Source organism: Patiria miniata, unplaced genomic scaffold (assembly GCF_015706575.1).
Source record: "Patiria miniata isolate m_02_andy unplaced genomic scaffold, ASM1570657v1 HiC_scaffold_1, whole genome shotgun sequence".
NCBI classification, from domain to species: Eukaryota; Metazoa; Echinodermata; class Asteroidea; order Valvatida; family Asterinidae; genus Patiria; species Patiria miniata.
In genome coordinates this window covers 30261873-30285224 of record NW_024037047.1, presented here as the reverse complement: position 1 = coordinate 30285224, position 23352 = coordinate 30261873, and the positions used below count along the sequence as shown (strand labels likewise).

Below are 23352 nucleotides of genomic sequence, written 5' to 3'. Positions count from 1 at the left end.
GTTCAAGTACATCTTCTTGTCTTCTTGCAAGTTGGATAAACCGCAAATTGTTTTGACTTTTTGTCTGACATGATGTGTTGATTTCAAAGTCAACGCAAGCTTGCATGCATACTTTTCCATAAAGAACTTGCAAGTAGTACCTCAACTCTTCAGGACACAGTATCAGACAAAAGCATCAGCTTGATGACTCCACATTTCTCCCTGGTTTAGTTGTAATAATCTCTTTTCATAATTTCTCAATGCACCAAGCTGTTGAGAAATGGTACAGGGTGAGTCAAAAAAAGCGGAACCCAAACCCCCAAAAATGTATTTCATATTTAAAAAAATATGTAGCACCAAAAATAATAATGACTGGAAAGCCAATTTCAAAAGCTACTTTTACATGAAAAAATTACTGAAATTGCTCAATCAGTTCAAAGAATACCACCATTTAAACGCAATGATCCTAAAACCTGTCTCGTCCACAAAATCAATTTATTGTGTGTTTTGACTGTTTGGAACAACAAAGAAAATGACACAGAATACTTGTTTCAACAACTGTCACCAACTTTGCACACAATATTTTGATTAACAACCCTGGTTAGGCAAACAATATGATTTATAAAATATACTACTTTAAAGACAGGCCTTCAAAAGGACTTTGTTGCATATTGTTAACATTTACTGTGTAAACTAAGATTTCATCGCTGGCGATGTTTGAAGAGAATTGTGACGACGACTGTTGAAATCGCATTTTTTGGACGAGACGGGTTTTAGAGTCATTCTGTTTAAATGGTGATATTTTTTGAACGGATCGATCAATTTCAGTAATTTTTTCAATCAAAAGAAGCTTATGAAATTGGCTTTCCAGTCATTATTATTTTTGGTGGTGCTTATTTTATTAAATATGAAATATAATTTTTGGGGTTTGGGTTCCACTTTTTTTGACACACCCTGTATGTGTATGGTCCACAGTAACTTTTTTTTCAGGCAGTTTTATTGATTCTTCAGTACATACCGGTACAATGTAGTACAGGTGCTAATGGCTAAATTAAACAAAAATTATGATTTCAGTTGACATAAAAATTGTAAAGTACTGTTTAATTTATTGCAAACATTATTATCAACTGTACATGTACATACCGGTAGTATGTGAGAAGTACCTGGGATAACACTACACTCATTTATTCCATTTGATTATGAGTATCACTGTTTGCAGTTTTACATGTTTACTGAGCCAAAAATACCAAACTTTGAAATTTGTGAACTACACAAATGTACAGGTCTATTCCTTGATCTCCAACGCCATTCATGTTAATTCAGACAGTGATACACTGTCAATCTTCTGCAACTCTGTAAATTAGTAACGGAAAGTAGACGCTTGTCCAGAGGATTGGATCTTTGTGCTATTGTTGAGTTGACAGGAACCCACAGTGATGACGTCTTGTCCCAAACTGGTCTCATGCCAATCCCTCTGTTAAGTGTGGGTCCCGAGACAGGGCTGAGATTGAGTATTGAAGTGTCGCCCTGTGGTCTCTGACAATGGACCGCTGTGCCAGACATGCTGGGTGTTGGCACAAAACTGTCAGTCAAACCTAACAATGTGTCAAATAGGTCTGAACCGCAGGATTACGAACAGGTATGCACACAGTCTGTAAAAGTACATTGTTCAATACCAAGTAATTTTAACGTGCATACTGTAATATACTAATAGGGAAATTATATAAATTTGGGGTCCAAAAAGGTGACAATTTATAAGTGTCCCTGTTACGCATATGGTACACAGGTCTTTGTAATTTGTCATAAGTCGCATTAAAATGTACTTCAAGCTATTTTTTAATTTAAAAGTAAATAGAGTTGTACCAGAGCTCATATCAGGAGCTTGCAACACCATCATGGTGTCTTTATCAACTGGCGTTGTTGAGGCCCTCACGTGACCCGTCACGTGGCCAAGCTTGGTCACACGACAGGAGACGGTTGAACACTTGGGCCAGTGCGTGCCCTACAACTCTGTTCATATGGCGACAGTGCCTGCTGATTTCTGCTGCCTCACAGATTTTGTGACGAATGGTTCACGTGAGGGCCTCAACAACGCCAATTGATAAAGACACCGTGATGGTGTCGCAAGCCCCTGATACGAGCTCTGTAACTGAAGTCCCAAAAACTCTTCTATTTAGAAATGAAGTACCGGTACATGTAAACATATTTATTTAGGTTTTTACAAACTATTTGAAGCAGGGTTGGTTAGGGGTAACTGTTTTATTTTTGTAAATTGGAAACAATTAGAAAGAAAACATGACACACAATTCAGCAACTGGACATTTAGAGAGGTTGTGGAATGCTCGAAGACATTTCCGTCATTTTTTCGGGTATATGTAGCCTAAGGTGTGCTGAAATAAAAACGACTATTGTGTCTGTCATAAAATGAGTACAAAAGGTACTTTTGAGAGCTGTTTTTCAGGTCCTGTTTCGACCCGAACGTGCAATTTGTGTAACAGTTGTCGTTGGGGGCAGCAAACAAAACATAGTAAATCGTGACGTAATAAACAGGACTCCCGATGCAGCGTAGTATGAACGAGTCCTGTTTATTACGTCACGATTTTTCTCATTTTACGAAGAACCCGACGACTGTTGATTCAATTATGCGCTCGCCGACCAACAAATTACTCGATGAATTTCAGTTTTATAAACATGTAAACGCACATAACAAAAGAATGGGACTTTGTCATTTTGAATACCGGTATATGGGTCTACTCTACAATAAAGAAATATAAAAAACAAAACGACTTTCAGCATTCCACAACCTCTTTAGCAAACAAATTGATCACATGCAGAAAACACTCCATAAATTGGACAATTATTAGTCAAACCGGCAATCTTACGTCCCCATGTCACATGACACATTTCTAGTGTACAATATAGGCCTGTGTGTGAGAATAAGGCAAATTTGTCGCCCCACGTTAGCAGCACAATAGATCTTACACCCTTCAGACGTGATGTAAACATGACCTAAACCTTGCACACTGTTGTATAAAGTTTGCATTGTGCTGGGGCTATTATGACCGACAATGGGCAAATAGTTCACGAGATTAAAATCGCTTAATAAATGGAATTGGTCCCTAAATCAGGCCACGCTGCAGGCGACATATCGCTGGGCTATCAGTGGTACATATACACTGTACGCCAGCAGAAGTAACAAAAACTTTTTGTCATGTACAGTACACCTACAATGTACCGGTAGTCTGGTCAGCTTGAGTTACACGTAATTACTGTACATTATATATTGTTTAATTAAAGGGAATAAACAACATTTGCAAACATCGAAAAAATAAAACTACCAAGTTTTTACGAAATACCTTACTAGGATGTTGGTAAATGGCAGTCTAAAGCATCCTGTAAAATTATGGCACCTGGTGTGAAGTCATTTTCAAGAAAATGGTATTTTTGTAAAAAAAATTCCAACGGTGGTCGGCCGACCACCGTTGGAAAAACCTAACTATTTTTCAACTACTGCTCCAAATTAACCATTTTTCTTTCAGTCCAAATTTTGTTTGGTATTAGTTACATGTTCATGAACGGGTGCAGGCCGGCTAGACTGGTTCCATTACCTTACAAGTTTCCGGCATCTATAAATTGATCCATTTTATATTTAGTGGAGTCAGGGAACCAGACTACTTGAACATTTTTGTTTTTCTTGTTTTTTCCCCAGCATTTTCGAACACAAACCTTCAAACTCCTAGTGCTCCATGTCAGTGTAACAATATTTGATCTATTATACTAACCCCTCAAATAGTTCCTTTCTGAAAATTACAGCAAAAACCAATGATGTACATTCCCTTTAATTACTGTACATAATATTTTGTTTAATTAATACTCTGTATAGCATTACATACGTGTACATTGGTGTAAATATACAGTGTAATCATTGATTTTTTACATTTTTTTTTATACATTAGATCACTATTATACATCATTTGCTTTTGCTGTAATTTTCAGAAATGGATGGATTTGGGGGGTTGGTAATATATAGCAAATATTGTTACACTGACTTCTTTGACGTTTTGGGTTCGTAGATGCTATAAAAAGCAAGACAAACAATAATTTTTCCTGTAGTCTGGTTCCCCGACTCCTTTTAAGATGAAATGGAGCAATTTATAGACGTTGGGGAATTGTAAGGTCAGGGAACCAGTCTAGCTGGCTTGTACCCGTTCATAGGTGTGTAATTGATTGAAAACAAATGCGGACTAACTAAATATGGTCAATCGGGGCCAGTATTTGAAAAAGAGCCAGTTTTTTTTCCAACGCTGGTCAGCCGACCAGCATTGGAAATTGATATGAAAATACCACTTTTCTTGAAAATGACAGTATACCAGGTGCCATGATTTTACAGGATGCTTTAGACTGTCATTCACTAACAGTCCAGCAAGGTATTTCAAAATAATTGGGTAGTTTTATTTTTTGATGTTTGCAAAAGTTGTATTTTCCCTTTAAAATACATAGTTGACCTATTGATAAGAGCAGAGAGAGACCACTGATTTTAATTATTTTAATTGGATAATGTTTGTTTATAAAAAAAAAAAAAACTAGGTTCACAACTGAAAGTGAAAGATACCATTCAGTTCAGAGCAACATTTCTTTTCCGTAATCACCAAATTCACATTTTGAGCAAGTGAGCCATAATGGCAGTTACATTGTACTTTCATTCAATCATATTCCTGGAACCTTGCCTACTTGTACATGTACATGTAGGCAACTTGATTGTAACACGCGTTTGTGGTGAAGCAAATATGAAAGGTGATGCCTTTCCATCTTGTCAAACTTCTCGTGTCTGACTCTGTTACCTACACCCTCACAATTCCATGTCCAGTTTCAGACACTGATTTTCTCCTTCATATCAAGGCAGAATTACAGACAGTGAAAGGCCAAACCATACATTAACCCTAACCCCTTCAGTGATTTACTAGGAACCTTCCTCATTCTTGCAAAATCCACACCATGGTAACTTACTGTAACACCCAAACAGTTGGACTCTGGTTATGGTGGTAGCCTGACCCCATGTAAAGCATAATCAGTTTACTAATGCAGTACTCATTCCCAACAGATTCCAACAGAAAAAAAACCATGCAAATTTGGATTTTGAAGGGTTGGGGTTTCAGATTTCCCAATGCAAAATTCCATCATATACAAGATATTAGTTGGATCCTGTTGATCACCACAAACCAACTTTAAATTGCCTCACTTTGTGCAGAACACATTAGTTCTAGATTTGAAAAAGTAGAAGGGAACTTGGTAAGCTTCCGTGCTGAATTTTCCAGAGGTTTTCGGTCTTCAGTTTCGGAAGAGAGGAAGGAAGTGTTGGTCCGTGGTCAGGAACCAGATTACTGCATGTCAACCCGCAAAATGTTGTATATTTTCAAGAGGTTCTTCCTTTCTGCGCCCCGAAATAATATTGAAGTCATCAGCAGCTGTTGGTGTAGAAAATACAAGGACAAACCGTTTGTGGCGGTACAGGAAAAAGCCTGTTGTTGTAGGTTCTGGCCGGGGGATGAGATCCGTACGTATTCAGTGGTGAAAAATGTCAACCATTAAAGGGAAAGATATACAACATTTGCAAACATCAAAAAGACAAAACTACCAAATTATTAATATTATGAAATACCTTACTGGACTGTTAGTGAATGACAGTCTAAAGCATCCAGTAAAATCATGGCACCTGGTGTGCTGTCATTTTCAAGAAAAGTGGGTTTTTTTTTATCAATTTGCAATGCTGGTCGGCTGACCAGCATTTAAAAATTGGCTTTTTCCAAGACTGCCCCCAATTTACCATACCGTTTTTTGTATTTAGTTTGTCTGCAGTTTTTTGCAATCAAATACACACCGAAAAACAGGTACAAGCCAGCTAGACTGTTTCCCTGACCTTACAATTCCCTGAGGTCTATATATTGGTCCGTTTCATCTTAATTTGGGTCAGGGAACCAGACTACGGGAACATGATTGTTTTTCTTGGTTTTTCCAGCATCTACGAACACAAAACTTCAAACAAGTCAGTGTAACAATATTTGCTTTAAAATAGTAACCACTCAAATCCATCCATTTCTGAAAATTACAGCAAAAGCAAATGTTGTACATTCCAAAGTGTCCATGAAATGAATTTTCTTAGGAACACATTTTGTGCTACTTTCTACTCCTCTTAAGAATGAAAACTATTTGACATCCCGTTTTGGTTAATTTTATTCAACAGTGCACTTCTTTAAACATTTAAAATTGTCCATGCTTTTCCGGACAACTGAGGGCGCTGTTGCTGTGATGTCATTTCTGGAAGACACTGTTCAGTTTAGGGGTTTTCTGTTCAAATGTGAACCCCAAAATCTGCTCATTGAAAAAGTTTGTGAGAAAAGAACATACGTTGTTGTACTGATACAACAACAAATCACCAAAGAAAAGAAAATTTACAACAGAGAAATATCAAAACTTCTGGTAACTTTTTGTGCTGAAATAGCCGTAACTATAGAGGTTTCCGCCTAAATGACATTACATTTTTGCTCATGAATATGCAAATTTGCATTAGCATAAAAAAAAGGCCCCAAAAGAAATACCCAAAATTGTGTCAATGTACACATTAGAACTTTTTGGTAGTCAAGAATATAGTGGAGGGATTTCACATATGTAGTGTTTTATTTTATAGCACTTGTAACCAGAGAAGGAAAATGTGACAGTTTAATACTGCAGTTCCAAGTTACCTTTCCAATAATTAAAGTTCCCCCTTTATGGAAATTGTATTGTTTTCCTCCTTTTCTGGAGAAACAGAAACTGGAAATCATATTCAGCTCACCTGGGTCGGAGAAACAAATTCTCCACTTTTAATGGCCTTCTTCATGTTTCAGATACTTCCACTCCATTATCTGATTGAATGAATACTTCTGTTTGTCCCAATATCAATATCCCTATCAACTTCACAATGTGATGACATCTTGACAGTTTTTTCTTTGCTGGCCATGTTAACCACAATGTACAGGAAAGAACTTGAAGCTCGTTAAAATAGTTTTCCTCCTTCCACAAAATAGTTTCTGTTGTCAGACATCTGTGCTGCTGATAGGGATGTTAACCGATTGACATTTAGACTTGTCATCAGTGGCATTGCTTGCAGACAAAAGATCTACATTTGTGTATTTAAATTAAAGTTTCAGGGTGTAAGAGTTTAACTTCTTTCCAATTTCACAATGGCTGTACATTACTCATGCAGTGCTGAAATAAAACTTATAAATTATACTGTACCTGTATAGACTTATCCAGCGAACAAAATTCGAAGCCATTCTTGGGTGGAACGACGTCCGCACGCATGCCGCATGCATTCTTAAAGACAAGGTGCGCATGCATTTTGATAACCCGATTGGTCAAAGGAGCTCGGAGTGCACGTGTACTACCTGAGCGTGACTCCCGTGAACCTGGTGCCAACGCAGAAAATGGCCCCAGGATTTGTCTATACCCCACTCAGGGTTCCAGACCAGTAAATAAACTGCCATAGACCCCAACGATAAATGCCCCCACTACAGAAATTCAGGAAAAATACTCACAACTCTCCAAGGCGTTCGAGACACAACTCAAATTAAAGCTTATTTTATCATCTTTCATTTTCTTTTCAATATTTTGGGGGTAATCGGATGACTTTTGGGGGAAATTTCCATCCGAAGATGATCACCCCTTGAAATACTCAAACTGAAGCCCATCTCCATTTAAAAAACGGTGCCTACACTCAGCAAAATAGAGCGCTTTTAGGGCCCCAATTTCATCCAAATTTCACAGAAATAGGCCTACAAGCTCACGGTCTTGTGCACGGCTTCCACGCTTATTTTTTACAAACCCTCAAGTTCATGGCCCACAATATGCTAAAATACCGAGGAATTTGAGGGCATACAAATCGTGATTTGGCCGGCGTAGGCAATTTTGGACCGATTTACTGGCCTGCACCCTTTACTATATATTCCAAATCAGCCAAAATTCAACACCCAGTTTTGCATAAAAACTGTACCCGAATAAATACCTTATTTTGATTGTGGGCATCTGCAAGCTTCTGAAAAAGTGTTTTGTTCTATGCACCAATAACCCACCCTGTAAGAACCGAATTATTGTCTAGCAGCGCCGGTAATTCAAAATATGTTAAGAAATAATTCATTAATCAAAATCCACTGAGTGAAAATAAAAACTTTGTTTTTAGAAGGCACAAGGACACACACCAAAAACATTTCAAGCCAAAAAGACCAAAAAGATGTTTTTTTAATTGAAATTTATGTTGTTGGTATGTTATGTTAATAATTTACCAATTGACACAAAAATATAACCAAGAAAGAATTGAAAATGAATTCTCACTGACTGGATTGACCAGAAATATACAAATCAAAAAATTAAAGTGGCCTGGTACCGGTACTTCAGCCTTTAGCAAAGCCTTCTTCAGAGGCAGATGCAAGAAATTGATCAAAAAAATAATGGAGTACAGTCTGGGCATAACTGCTAAATAAGGTCACTAGCCTACAGTACATAAAACACTGCAAAACAAACCTTGACAACAGTCAATGTCATTTTGAGTTCCTGTTGGTGTAATTTGAGCGCCAGCATATGTACACCCCCATGTACTTGTAGGTTTTTTATTTCCCATAGGACCGCCATCTGGTCCAGCCCATCAGCCAACCTGCACTCATTCATCACTGTCAAGCATTTGTCACAAATTAGGTCCAGCAGATGATATTAAATTCCAGGCAAATGGGCTGGGGATGAAATGGATCTGTGTTGTTTTGTGACAAACACTCCTTGTAATAGGCCAGTTAAAATGCACTTATTGAACTGCAATAGAGTACATTTGCCTTTTTTATTTTTTACAAGAGCACACTGTATTGATCAGCCATAATATTTATTGTTTATTTGTCAAATTTAACAATCTATATTTATGTGCCAACTATCTGTTTATTTAAATAAACTTCATAATTTGTCATCCCTTACAATGTACTGTAGGTTATCTTAATGAGACCTTTTCAACAAAAGATACATATAGGCCTATCACACGGTTCTGGCAATCCTTGCATTTTTATATATGCCACTAACTACAAATAGCAAGTTCATGCACATGACAATATATGCATTTTTTTGGCCTAGAAAGGAAAATAAATATCAGTCCTTCTGATTTGAAAATCACAGGCGTGTGGAAAAAGGCACACTTGGATTTTCTAGGTGTGTGTTTTTTCTAGGTAAGTGGTTTTCTAGGTGTGTGATCTGTGGTCCAGGGAAAATCAGGCGTGCAATTATTCACACTCCTCGGGAAGCTTTTAGGCGTGCGTGTGATGGTGTGGGGGTGTGATCACACGCCTCAAATCAGAAGGACTGAAATATTGAGCAAGTCCTTTTTTTGGTCAAAAATTATTTTGTTATCCTTGTTTGGTTTTGTTGTGATGTACATGTTGTGATGTTGTGGAGTGTCATGGCCTAGCGGTTAAGGGCACTGGACTCCCGTAGGTCCCGTTTGTTGTGTAATGCAATGCACGTAAAAGAACCCAGTAACACTTATCGCTAAGAGAAGGGGTTTGCCCTGGTGTTTCTGGCCTCCTGTTAAAACTCCCCTGAGTCCTTAGGAGAAGAGCCAACCAAGTACCAAGTTAAACTTGTACGTATATAAACCGCAAATTTAATGTACATAAGTATGTACATACTGGTACGTGTACCAGTTTATTTCCTAAATGTGTGTAAATGGCAATAAAACGTGCATGTACATGTACATGTAATCAAGAGCCAAAGCATGAACTTCGAATGAAGTTCAAGGTCAAGGTCTCGTTTTCATTACTGTCACTGTGCTTGAGTAACTGTGGTTTAATTAAGTTACCGGTAGCAAACAAATCATAAGATTCAAGTGTGTTGACTAGCACGAATAGGATGGGACAGACATTCATCATAACTTTACCTCATCCATACAAAAAGTGTAAGTAAAGAAATGGTAGACTTAACATTTTAATGTGCTGTTTTAACACACAGAAATGTTGTTCAGTTGATTATGACAATTACACGTACATGGTAGCACCGTGAAATTTTGCACTTGGCCAAAAGTTGGCATATCTTGGAGCGCATGTAATCACAGATGAAATACATGACTCTGAATTTTTGAGTTTGCTCAAGAGATTTTAGCATTGAAAATGTATGTACCCCCTTCATCCGATTTTTAGCAATAATTCACTGCTCAAACATTTGGCCCCAAAAACCCTCACAAACATATCTTTAATTTACGTGTACAAGATGTTGGTATGGCAGATGCTCCCCTCTGTGAAGCACCAATTCTCTGCATCATCCCCGCCTCCCAAGTGGTACAGTCCGAGTAAACCCGACTTGAGATTGGGCATAGCATTACATAGCATACAGTCCTGTCACCCGCATGCATCGCCAATGACTGTACCATTGTTCATATATGGGCATGACAGTGTGGGGTAGACAATCCGCACCCTTCGCATTTTGACAGTTCTGGTTTGTCAAGTTTGGCCAGTTTTTTTACCCGACATCCTATCCTGTACGGAATTACGTTTGATCTCCCAGATCGAAAGAGATCTGTTTTCTTGAGAAGTTTGTGAATATGAAGCAAGCTTAGCTACAAAGTCGACATAAGACTCAGTTGGAATTTCAACAACGTCCGCCTGACTAGCCAGCGTCATTCCCAGTGTCTTGGAATTTTAACGTCCACATCGGTGACTTTATTGAAAATGGTATCTGTGTAGAGAGGTGTGTCTGGCAGTGGTAGTGGGATATTTGCACGTATATGTACTGGGCTCACAGCTGGGTGTCTTTTGGAAGGAATCGGTGAGTGTGAAGATCTAAACTATATCGTTGTTATACTCTAAATATTGTGGACCGAAGTTTGTTTTTTCTAAGTTAGTTTTAATGTGTTTATAATACATGTATACATGACATAAATAAGTGTAAAGACAGCTGATTCATATACTTCACACACGTTTCTAGAGTGATTGAAATTGTTTGGGTAACAAGAACATCAAAATGAATACTGTTGATGTCATAAAATTACTTTTGTAGGTGTAAAAAGAAGTATGTTACCAAAACAATTTCATAAATCATTTTCTGTTTACAAATGAAACTCTTGTCTACATGATACCATTTTTATACCTTCCATAATCACATGGAAATGTGTATAACTGTCCGTTCTATTTCATTTTGAGTATCTTATCCGTTTCTACATTGTATAAACTCTGCCACTGTGTTGAAGTCATGACCATTGCTAATGGTGGGAATTTGAAACAGAAACTTAAAAATGTATGAAACCAAAAAAAATTACCTGAAATGAAAAGTGAAATAAAAAGGTTATAAATATTTGAATTATTTCAAATATGAAAACAATATGAAAACAGTAATGAATCATGATTGACACAAGTCAATAGAAAATGCAACAAGGAAATTTTGTAATAAATAAAAATCTCCATCTTTTGTTGCCATTCGCAGGACCTTTTTCAGAAAAGGCCATCTTCAAAAATTTGTTTAACCTCAACTTGTTAGTACAATAGTAGTACATGTAGAAGCATCAGGTTATTCCCTCTCCAAACTCGATGTAAATGACCTCAACTGGGTCAGTTGCCTTGGGAATGCAACTTTGTTTACAAAATCGTTTACCTCGGGATGATTGTTGTTATGGCTGCCCCCTCAGAGAGGGTCAGGTGACTCAGGGTCAAGCACCTAACATCACACCTGTGAGGAGCGACAGTGTGGGTACCATACTGAAGCTGCTCTAGGCACAGTAGCACGGTACTGCCTCCAGAATTTTGTGCTATAAGTGTCCATTAACCCTGACTCCCAACTTTTGTGGTTTTGTTTTGAATCCTCCTAAATTTTCCAAAATCCTCCTCTTGCTGGAACACCATTGGTTCATTCTTCCAGTTTCAGGGGGCATCAAACCTTGAAAAACCTTTAAGCTTGGCTGTACCTTCTTAAATCCTGTAAAACTCCTCCAAATTTCCCAGGAATTTTAAAGGGTAGGTGAGGGTCGGGGTTAAAAAATGTCACGTAAAAATCACCTTATCTGTAATTTAGAAAGCATTTTAAACTGTTGCCTTCGACACAAATTCTGCTAGGATTTTTGTTTCGGAAATGTATAAATATGTCAGTATCGAAGCCGGTCAAAAGTTAAACATGTATACATGTAAGAGTCAAACTCCACAAACGTGCTATTTTTTTCACCTGTGTTTGCCTGCATACCAGAGCAGGTTTACACATAGTTCCAGACTGAAGGACCGAGAGTAACAATTATTCTAAAAATAAATACAAGATTGTTTCTGAAAAATTGACAAGAGTTTGCAGTTTTCTGGATTTAAAAAGGAAGACATCAAAATTGTATTCTTGAAATTAGAAAAAAATATCTTATTTCAAGAAAAAATGTTCTTGTCTCACTCCCTAGAAAGTCTTTCTAGGGAGTGAGACAAGAGATTAGTTCTTCAAACAAGAATTAATTTCTTCATTTAGTATTCAGGGAAAAAAGAAAATGTGTTTTGGAATTTTCAAAAACCATTGAACATTTGGGAAAATTGGTTTTTTATTATATTAACAGCATAGTACATGTCCAGAAGAGGGCTGAGATTTTGGTTGCCCCCCCCCCCCAAAAAAACGCCCAACTTTCCAGCCTCATCCTTCAGTGGGGAATGAGTTTGCATGTTTTATGGATACATACATGTGGTCACACCTGTACACATACAGAGCCTTACACAAACGTGTGTTCACCGTCGATCGTGGACGTCCTATTGTCCCTCTTTTGTTTGTACTCTAACTTTTTAGGAAGACTCCCATAGGTTTTGTACACGACCCCAATCGCGGACGTATGCTGGGAATCGTGGACGATATTGTTCTCTTTTGTTCTCTGGTATTTTTCGTTCACAGTTTGAAAAGATGAACATGTACGTGCGCGTGCAGGTTAGTCTGTATACCTGATCCAGGGTTTAATACTGTTTTCAAGAGCTTTGCCACCAATTATTGGATATTTAGAAGATCACAACATCATAAAATACAGCAATTGAAAACTCTTTTTGAGTGCGTACATGGGCTACGTGACCATGCTACCATGCATGATGCTACTGTACTGTCACTCTGTTAGACCGTGGAGGAATGAGAAAGAAGACCAACAGATGTGGGGGTCAGGAGGTTATCAAGTGGCATCTTTCCAAGGAGTTTTTCGAAACCTTGACTTCGTCTCGAGATTCGTCTTCAGGAGATTTTAGACCCCCTACGTGGGCACTCTGGCTCAATACGGATCCACGTTCTGCTTCATGAATATTGAATACTGTAACATGAGGCCTGAATTCAGAGTATTTCAATTTTTGTTTTGATGTTGAAGGCTTCTTAACGATTCTTGAGTTAGAAATGAAGCCTGACCTGGAGACGAACCAAGGTTTCTTAAACACCTCAAATCTAATTCTCAAAGTGAAGACTGCCTGTGGCTTCACAGGGGGTCCGCATTCCTTCCCAGGCCAAAGCTTGATATAGTAGGAAGTCTGTGACATTTAGCTTCAAGCAATTTGGGAGGATCCATTATTCCGGTCACTGTTATAGGTTTTTTTATGGCCAAGTTTACGCCTTGTCCTTTTGACATTGGGGTCACGGTAGAAATTGTACCCCAAAGATTTCAGGTGTTGTGCCGTGTTTATCGATCAGTTTTGATTTTTAAGAACCCTAATTGATTCAGGCAATTGTGTTTGGATTCTTTCTGAAGTTGTAAATTTTAAACACACAACTTTGCAACAACACAAGACACATCCATTAGCCCTGCCCACTGCACATGTTATTATGTGGGAAACAACACATGCACATCTCGACTCTAGTGTCTCACTGCATGTTCGCATGTGCATGTACAGTACATGCATGTTACAGGGGTGAGAATTATCAGGATTTTCCAGATTTTAGGATTTTTCCTGATTTTCCTTATTTTTCCTGATTTTCCTTATTTTTCCTGATTTCAGGATTTTTCCTGATTTCAAATTTTTCCTGATTTTCAGCATTTTTCCAGATTTCAAATTTTTCCTGATTTTAGAATTTTTCCTGATTTCAGAATTTTTCCTGATTTTGAAAGTTTTCCTGATTTTAGGATTTTTTTCTGATTCCACAATTTTTCCAGATTTCAGGATTTCCTGATTTCAGGATTTTTTCTGATATTAGTATTTTTTCCTGATTTCAGGATTGTTCTTGATTTCAGGATTTTTCAGGATTTCAGGATTTTTCCGGATTTCAGGATTTCAGGATTTTTATCCAGATTTCAGGATTTTTTGGGAAGGATTTCATTATTAAAAAAAAAAATTCCTTTTAAAATCTGGAGTTCCTGAGGTTTTACCATCAGGTGTTTACCTACAAAAGTTTATAGAACAGAAGAAATGGGTTTTTTAATGGTTGCTTTTAGTCAAATACAAACACATACATGTACATGTATAGACCCTACTTGCTCTGGGGCCCTCGCGACCCTCAAACCCTCTGTTGATTATTTCATGGATTTGACATTTGCGACCAATCTCACCCCTGATATTATTGGAACATGCCTCATTTCTGCTGTCAGCATGTGCAAGAAATTGACAGCAATGAAAAAAAGGGGGGGGGGAAGGAATAGAAAACAAATGAATAAATGACTGTTGATGCCACTGCCTGTCCCGGCCATGTCCTGGTTTATCAACCTGAAAGCAATTTGACCTTAACCCAGGAAGATATGCTGATTAAAAGCAATTTAATCTATTCGTCTGGTATGCGACCTTTACCATTCTACAGCCAAGAATGTCACCGATCACCGAGATGTTTTTACTTTTCAGTAGTCAGTACGCATTGAATTCGATTCAAGTCAGTTCAATGTCACTTTTATTTTCATACTTTATACTAGTGCATGTAATACAATGACAAATATTTATAAAAATAGAATGCAAAACACAATGCAGTTTGTAAGTAAATAAACATGTGTTATCGTTCCTGCCATAGAGGTAGGTTAGGGCCTACGCAGTTGGAAAAGAAATTTGGATACGTGTCGTTTGTAGAGAACTCCCTACAAATAACGACCATTTACGTGTACATAGCTGAAATGAAAAAGTGAATGTATACAAACGTAAGTACAAAATTGGTAATGTTTAAAATTAAATGTACCATGATAATGAAATATTGTTTTCACTCTTTTTAGCATTTCCATGATGTCATGATACCTTTAGGGTGATAAGAATTTGTTTTGGTTTGATTTTGTTGCAGTTATGTATTTTGTTGGTGTTTGTTTTGTTTTTGGAATCACATACCCATTTTTTTTTCAGAATCCTGTGTGTACTCAATAGGAATTCTAAAGTTTCAGCCAAGATCCTTACAGCAGAAAAAAAAGTTATTTAATACTTTTATACCCATTGCTGTTGTGAACAAATTTTATGACTTGCTTAGATATCTTGAAGTATTAAACAAACTTGGTTTTTCATCCAAACTTCAATCAAACTGTCAACATCATTTCTACAAATTGTTGGTCGGCAAGTTTGTGGGGTAGAAAAGAATACTAATCGGATGCATGATTTGAGTGCACGTGGGACCTAAAGGCTTGAGCTGCTGTATTATCCTAGATATGCTACTCAAAATTAGGTTTTGCCCTCCAACAACATATAAACACTGTATGCTCATTGTGTTACTTCTCGATTGAAAGTTGGAAAAGTCACTCGGGTGGAACTCGCACCCACGACCTCCTACTTTCTAGTGCAGACGTCTTACCACTCGACCACCAAGCTTGCGGGATCGGTTGGCTGGTTCGAATGTGATGTAACAGCGGGTACCGCAATGAAACTTGGGTAGGAATTGAATAGAATAGAACAGCCAATCTAACTAACTTTTGATTGGTCTTCTTACAGACAGGTTACTGGCCGACCTTGAGGCTTCCACCTCCCAGTTCAAGTCACCACCAAGTGGCAAGCCGGGACCGACGCCCAACGACTTGCACACCACCCCAGCCCCGCCTCCAACCAATGCGAACAACCCCCAGTCACCCCTGTCACCGATCTACTCTGAGATTCCTGCCAATGTGAACGGGAATTACACCCACCCCTCGCAGCAGGTAGGGCCAAAAAACAAAAGGGAAAGAATTTCTTACTGCCTAAAACTCTGTTTCGATTCGCTTGAGTTGAGAGCACTATCCATACCCTACATTTTACAATGTTTTTCTGAGCTGGACTTTTGGCAGACTCTGAGGTGTTTTCAATATTGGGTTTTGCTGTTCACCAACTAATTTTATAAATACTGTATACAGCGCGTCCCAAAATACCCGAAATTTTTTCTTGCAAGGCTCTAGCGTCGGCAAGGAAACACATACCGCCATTATTTTATACCATTTTAAAGCTTGGAATCTGAACTTTAAGGTGTAGTCTACGTGGATCGTAAAGAATAGGAAACACAGAAAGTAAAAGGCAACGAGATCGTCACATCATGAACATGATAAGCATTTCCACATTAGAAAAAATGCGCATGATTGATTTTCCTTGAAATGGGTTGAGTTTGTTTTTGACATGCCTTTATTTGAACACGAATCATTTTAAAACCCCTTTTGAAAATGAAACCGATACTTACCAGGGATAAATATAAGATTCCAATCTTTAAAATAATGGTGGTACAAAATGTATGTGTTTCCGCAGCAACGCTAGAGCCTCCAAAAAAAAATGTTGCAGGTATTTTGGGACGATCTGTACATGTACTCAGTGTTGTCCAAAGTGATTTTGAGAAAAAATTCACAAATGTCCATCTTATGAATAGTCTGAGGTTTTTGTTTTTATTTTTTAACTGTTCATGCCTGGTATATATATTTCCAGTTTTCCAATTTATCCAGGATATAATGTTTATTGCATGAACCTGTGTTAAAAACTGGCTTTGAGTTGAGCCCAGAGTCAAAAACATAATAACATTTTAAATGAATGGATAATTGAGCCATATCTGGATTCTGATCTCAAAATCGTTTAATTCGTCATCAAACTTGCTGACGCTGAAGTCCTTTTGAGCTGGTCATAACATGTTTTTACCGCAACATGGGTGAAAATTGGACTGTTTTTGAGTGAAAAGGCTTTGCTACTCTGGCGTCAGCTTTTAAAACAAAAATTGTGTGGAATTCTTCTGATTATTCTACTCAAATTGTATTATTATTATTATTATTATTATTTATTTCTGGTAGTGAAACCAAGGATCCCTCAATAGCACCCTAGGCACCGTAGATCGCAAGCCTGAAGAAACCTGTAGAGAGAAGACAATGTGAAGAAATTACAATTTTAGAGGTGGGAGAAAAACCCCAGAAGAACATTCTGGGTAAAACCCACGGAATAAAGTAGGAAATGAAAACCCAGTCTGCATAATTGGCCCAGGCGGGATTCGAACCCGGGACACAGCTGTGGAAGGCGAGGAAAGTACCGCTACGCCAACCTGACTCCCCGCATGTACTGATACATTACATCACAAGCAACACAAACTACATGATACACTATCTGCATTGCAACACATTTGAATTAGAAGGAGATTGTATATACTGACATTCGTGAAAAGTATTGGAGACACATTTGACAACCATTCATGTACATGTGTACTCTCTTTTTAAATCGTGTGAGCAGTCTGAGCCCCTATACGAGGAACAGCCAGACCGCAAGCTCCCCCCAGACCAAGACCCGTCCCACCTCTACGCCAAGCCCAACCACCAAGCCTACGCCCAACAGTCCCCGCTCTACAACACCGGTTACCAGCCTCAGGGCCCAAGCAGTACCAGCCAAGCACCTCCGCCCAAGCCCGCCCGGACGCGCCCTGCTCAGCAACCCGCAACAGCATACCCATTCCCTGCGGCGACACCCGCGTACAACAACAAGACTTACCAAGAGTCTAAGATGGATAATTTGTCGGAGTTGGACAGCTTACTGGCGGATCTAGAGAGCGCCCAGGTCAAAATTCAGAATGGTGAGTGTGTTGGGCAAAATTTATGTTTCCAAGAGTTTTCTTTCCAAAATCCACAATGAATACTAAAATGAAGGAATAAGCCATATTTTTTTGGTAAATAATAATCACGCTTTATACAAAAGATCTCAAAGCTCTTCACAATTATTACTCCTGTTTATCAGGTCATGAGACTAGTTTTTGCAGCAGCTCGAGATCGGCGTATTCTGGTCTCTATCTTCACAGGTACCCATTTATGCTCCTGGATGGAGAGAGGCAATTGGGGGGGGGGGAGGGGGGCAAAATTAGCCAGAGCCTCAACCTTCCAATTTCCTCCAGCCTCAGTTTGGGCCTGCTTACCTGGACCCTCCATTTTCCTCCAGAGACAGAATCCTGTTACATGTTTGCCCCTAATCCTGCAAAAGTCTCCAGTGCTTTGATTCAAAATGTATTTATAAACAAACCAAATTGTTCTATCAGATGTTAATTTTTTCTATTTTCCATTTCACTCTTCCCAAAATTCCATTAAATTTAACAAAACAAAAATCAAAAGAGCGAGCAAGGCAAGTTTCAGGTAGGCTATTCACAATTTCTATTGTGTTTGTCCATGAGTTTGCATTGGTGTCCCTTTTGCATCTTAGAGACAGATTCAGTCACACATTTGCATGTGAGGCTGCGTCCGATTTATCAGCCGGCAGTAACATACATTGTCTATGGGACGTGGCTTTGTCTGCTTCCATAGATGCATGTGTAATCTGTCAGCCATAGTCAAATAATTCAGACATAGCCTCCATCACACAGAGAACTGAATTTAGTACACAGCAAACCAAAGTAGAGGCCCATTTTCAACACCCCATTTAAACTGCATGGCTTTCCTTGTTACATGTTTGGAAAATGTTTCAAATTCTATTAAAGGAGCACCTTTGAAAATATTGCGTGTTTGATAAGGTTTCAAATTGTCGTCGTCATAATGCATTAGGGTGGACTTTTTCCACACACAAAAATGCACTGTACAAATTTGTCATTGTGGTGCCCCTTTAAAAGAACGCTCAACCCTTAAAAAATTTGTAGGATTCTTTGGTAGAGGATGCTGCAGTGTTGACATGTGAAGGCTTGATTTCACGCTGGGTTCAATTCCTGTGTTGATTGTGGAGTTTCATTTTGCTTTTGAGGATGTGACATACAATGCATGCAATCCGCCAAGCTTACATTGTTTGTTTGGAGTATGTTCATAATGTACATGTTCATTATTGAATCTGTGCAACTTCCCCTTGCCTGCAAATTTACCATTACAAATGTATGTGTGTGTGTCAAATTATTTTTGAGAACATTTTCACACATGATATTTTCTCATTCAGGAATTGTGTATGTAATACATGTAGTTCACGTTAGAACAACACATGTGTCCGCATAAGATCTCTGTGTTCATGAACTACATGTATGCATGTACTTACATGTAGTTGTCTTACATTGTAAGTCAGTTCATTACATGTATTTTATACAAGTGCTTCGTTCCATTACACTGCGAGAGTATTTTTGATTCATCATGTTGCATTCACCAGTATACAATTTTTATGTTTGCCAGATTGGCTAAAATGTACATGTACATATGTGACCAAATCTGGCATGTCTGAGTCTGGAATGTTAAAGGCCTTAAAAGTGAACATGGCGAAAAAACTGACTAAAAGTTTGATGTTTAATAATTTCTAATTAGAAGTGAAAAAAATGCATGCTACGCAGTAAATCAATTAATTACCAAAAGAAAACTTATGGCGGTAAATCCAAGAACAATTTAGACACAAGAGATTGTTATTTTGCAGATATTAGCAATTGATCTGATCAAGCTCTGTCTTAAAATTTTTCTAATTAAAGGGCCAGCCTTATATCTCCCTTGTGCTTTTGTTTCTCTTATGGCTTTTCAAGCTCTGGCAGGAGCATGTCACTTGGTGGTCGGTCTGTCTATCTGTCTCTGATCTCTCTTTCTCTCTGTCCCCGAAAATTTACCAAAAGTATGGTGTTCCATATGTACCATCAGCATAGCATTTTTCAGAGTCGCAATTTTCGGCGTCACATTTTTAAGCTCTGGCAGGGATCATTTTGATCGATTGCATGCAAGAGTTTTCATGCAAGACTTCTTGCAACACGGCCAGAGCTTTCAGTTGCATATCAAACTGAATGTACCTCAAAGATATTCGCCTAGATAGCAAATTATAAGGAAAGGAGAAAATATTGCTTTGCATATGTACATGTTTGTGCTTTGCAAATCTAAGCTGAGATCAACGTCCTCCACAGCAGATTTAGAGGCTACAAACAGCCAGCGCGTCATTGACCTAATTTAAACCAGGACATTGGGATCAACTTCTATTTATACATTGTACATTCACATTGCACTGTATTCTGTGGGATGTGTTCATGTGAGCTGATTGGAGAACTATGTATGCAGGTCAATCATACTACAGCATGTCCCAAAATACCCGCACCATTTTTTTGCGAGGCTCTAGCGTCGCTACGGAAACACGTACCGCTGTTATTGTTATATCATTTTAAAACTTGGAATCTTGACTTTATCCCTGGTACATGTACATGTTAGTATTGGTTTGATTTTCAAAAGGATTTTGAAATGATTCGTGTTCAAATAAAGGCATGTCAAACACAAACTCAACCGATTTCAAGGAAAATCAATCATGCCTTTTTTTTCTATTGTGGAAATGGTTCATCATGTTCATGATGTGACGATCTCGTTACGTTTTACTTTCTGTGTTTCCTATTCTTTGTGATCCACGTAGACTACACCTTAAATGAAGTTATAATAGTGTTCTTCGTTTCAGGTTCAATTTTTAAATTCATAAGCAAGTACGGTGTATGTACCAAATTGTGACTTGAGTTTGCATCTGATGTACCGGTACCGCATCATCAATTTTCATGGAAATCGGTTGAGTTTGTTTTCGACATGCCTTCATTTGAACACAAATAATTTTAAAACTCTTGAAAGTATCTAACCAATACTCGTCAGGGATAGAGTTCAGATTCCAAGTTTTAAAAATGGAATAAAAATAATGGCAGTACGTGTTTCCGCGCCGACGCTAGAGCCTCGCAAAAAAAATAGTTGTGGGTACTTTGGGACGCTCTGTACAAGAAAGACAGCATCGTGAAGGCGCTTAGCAACCAATACAGCTTCAGAAGTTTTGACAGCAGTGCCTGTCCTTATTGTGAAGCTAGGTCCCCTGTCTAGATACAGTGTAGCATGAAATATCTGCTAGAAGTCTGTTTTTCGCTAAGCAAATGTTGTCTGTCCTTAACAGATCCATTATTTATGTTCCATGTTCGGTGTCATTATAGTGCCAACTTAAAGTCGCTACATATCTGTTAAGCCAATGTTGCGCTTAACCAATGTATTCTTTTCATACCTCTCTTATCTTCCGAAACAGCCACGTCGCCCAAACCATACGCGCCCTCTTCCCCCACCAAGGCTCCGCCTCCAGCTACAGCACCAAAGCCCAGAAGAACTGATGGACCAAGATCACCGACTGGGTAAGACATTTGAGAAACACAGAAAGGTGGGAGAGGTATAAGAAGTGTTTGGAGAAAATTAAAAAGTGTCACGAAAAAAGTTTAGAGGGTGGGGGTTTTTTTGCGTAGGACTTATGCAACAAATTTTTTCACAGCTGCGCAATAATCTTTTGAGTGACTTCGATTGATTGGCATAGCTGCGTAACGTTTTAAATAATCTTAACATCGTGGACAAGGATAATAACAGCATTTTCGACGACTGTTTGTGTATGACTTTGTTCAGTTATGAAATAGTCGTTGAATCACCTCCGCCCGCCATTTTGAAAATAGTTTTGTCCGACTTTCTTTGGAATCGTACATCAACTCTAAAAATTCTGTCGCAACTAAAAAAGCAATATCATTCACCTCAAATACACAGCTACATGTACATGTATGAGTGTCTTGTATCAACCTTGATAACTTGTGCAATGACAGGCACCACGACAATCACAATTTCCTGGTAAAATAGTTCATTTTCAGTACCTATGCCACAAATTACGCCTCCTAAAATGATTGCGCAAGTTATGCCATAATTTGTTGTACGAGTCGCGGACTTACACACTACTAAACTTTCATGAAATGTGTCATAAGTGAAATGTTGCGTGCCATGAAATATTGCACAACTTACGCAATAAATTGTGGCGCAAGGGGAGTTATGCCATTGCGTAAAGTTTCATGAAATCAGGTGCAAATTTTAAGAACATCAAATCCTGTATTTTGAGGCTGAAGTTTAGGTTAATTTCAATTTGGTTTTGACATTCAAAGCTTCAAAAACTTATTTTGGAGCAAAAGATTTAGCTGAAGCTGCAACTGGAAACGAGGCAAAGGTTTCACATACCCCCCCCCCCCCACCACCCACCCATATGAAACATGGCATGGCATACAGTTTTGCATTTCCGTTTTTAAAGGGAAATTAAATTAGTGTTTGCCTCCGTTTCCTGTCAAAATTAGAGAGTCATATGCCCTAAATAGGACCATTTTCATTGAGGAGTTTACGCTGCACAGCCATAAGTTTGTTACATTTGCGAGTCCAAACTTTTGGTGGTTTATACTCTCAAACAGTTAAGTAACCCGTAGGTAATAGGCTGTAGGTATAACAAGTTGAATTGTTTTCGCTGGAAGACTGACTAAAGCCATATCTGTAAAAATTGGCATTGCTGTTTACGGCTGTGGCTATTTATCATTACCCACAATGGCAACATCTAAGCTGCAGCCACAAATTATAAAATTTTGACGTGGCCTGAAACTGAATTGAAAAAAAGTGAACAATTTAAAAAAAATTTAACAACATTTTGATTTTCTTCCCCTGGTCTGTAGTCCGGCTCCAGGTCAACAGTACTCACAACCTCCTTCCACGGAGTCTCCACAGTTACTCATCACTCAACCTCCATCTCGCAGTGCGTCCTCGGCGACCAAAGAACTGGACGATCTCATGGCCTCCCTGTCTGACTTCCAGGTTTGTTGGGAATTTTAATTATTTTGTTTGGAGGTCGTTTAATACTTCTAAGGAACATTCCTGAATCATCCAAAATCCTCCTTTGTGCAGGAAAACAGTGACTTTTTATGTACGTTCAAGATGCATGTAGCTCTGTGTAAAAATTGTTTGTTTCTGTACCACTGTTATATTTTGCCTTCGAGAAAGGTTCTGCTAACAATTGAAACATTAGGCGCTATAATTTTGTTGATTTAACCCTAAAAGGGCCGGGTTATTTTGACCATCTCTCATCGGATTCTGCCTCCCCCCCCCCCCCCCCCAAGATCCCGGCCATCGAGTGACACAAAATTTTGAATCTCAGGACATGCATAGAACAACTCATCATGAACATACCCAAGAAATTTCGTGACTATAGGTCAAAGGGTTTTGGAATTATGGCTAATTAATCAGTCCTATGTACG

The 23352-nt window shown here is 38.4% G+C and overlaps 1 protein-coding gene across 1 annotated transcript in view; it reads left to right on the top strand.

The window, feature by feature from the left end:
* Positions 1–23352, top strand: part of LOC119728396 (paxillin-like) — a 38598-nt gene that overhangs the window by 4537 nt on the left and 10709 nt on the right. The window contains exons 2-5 of the mRNA XM_038200623.1: positions 15858–16060; positions 17595–17931; positions 21336–21438; positions 22774–22912. Coding sequence (XP_038056551.1) covers positions 15858–16060; positions 17595–17931; positions 21336–21438; positions 22774–22912 — 782 coding nt within the window. The remainder of the gene's footprint in view (positions 1–15857; positions 16061–17594; positions 17932–21335; positions 21439–22773; positions 22913–23352) is intronic.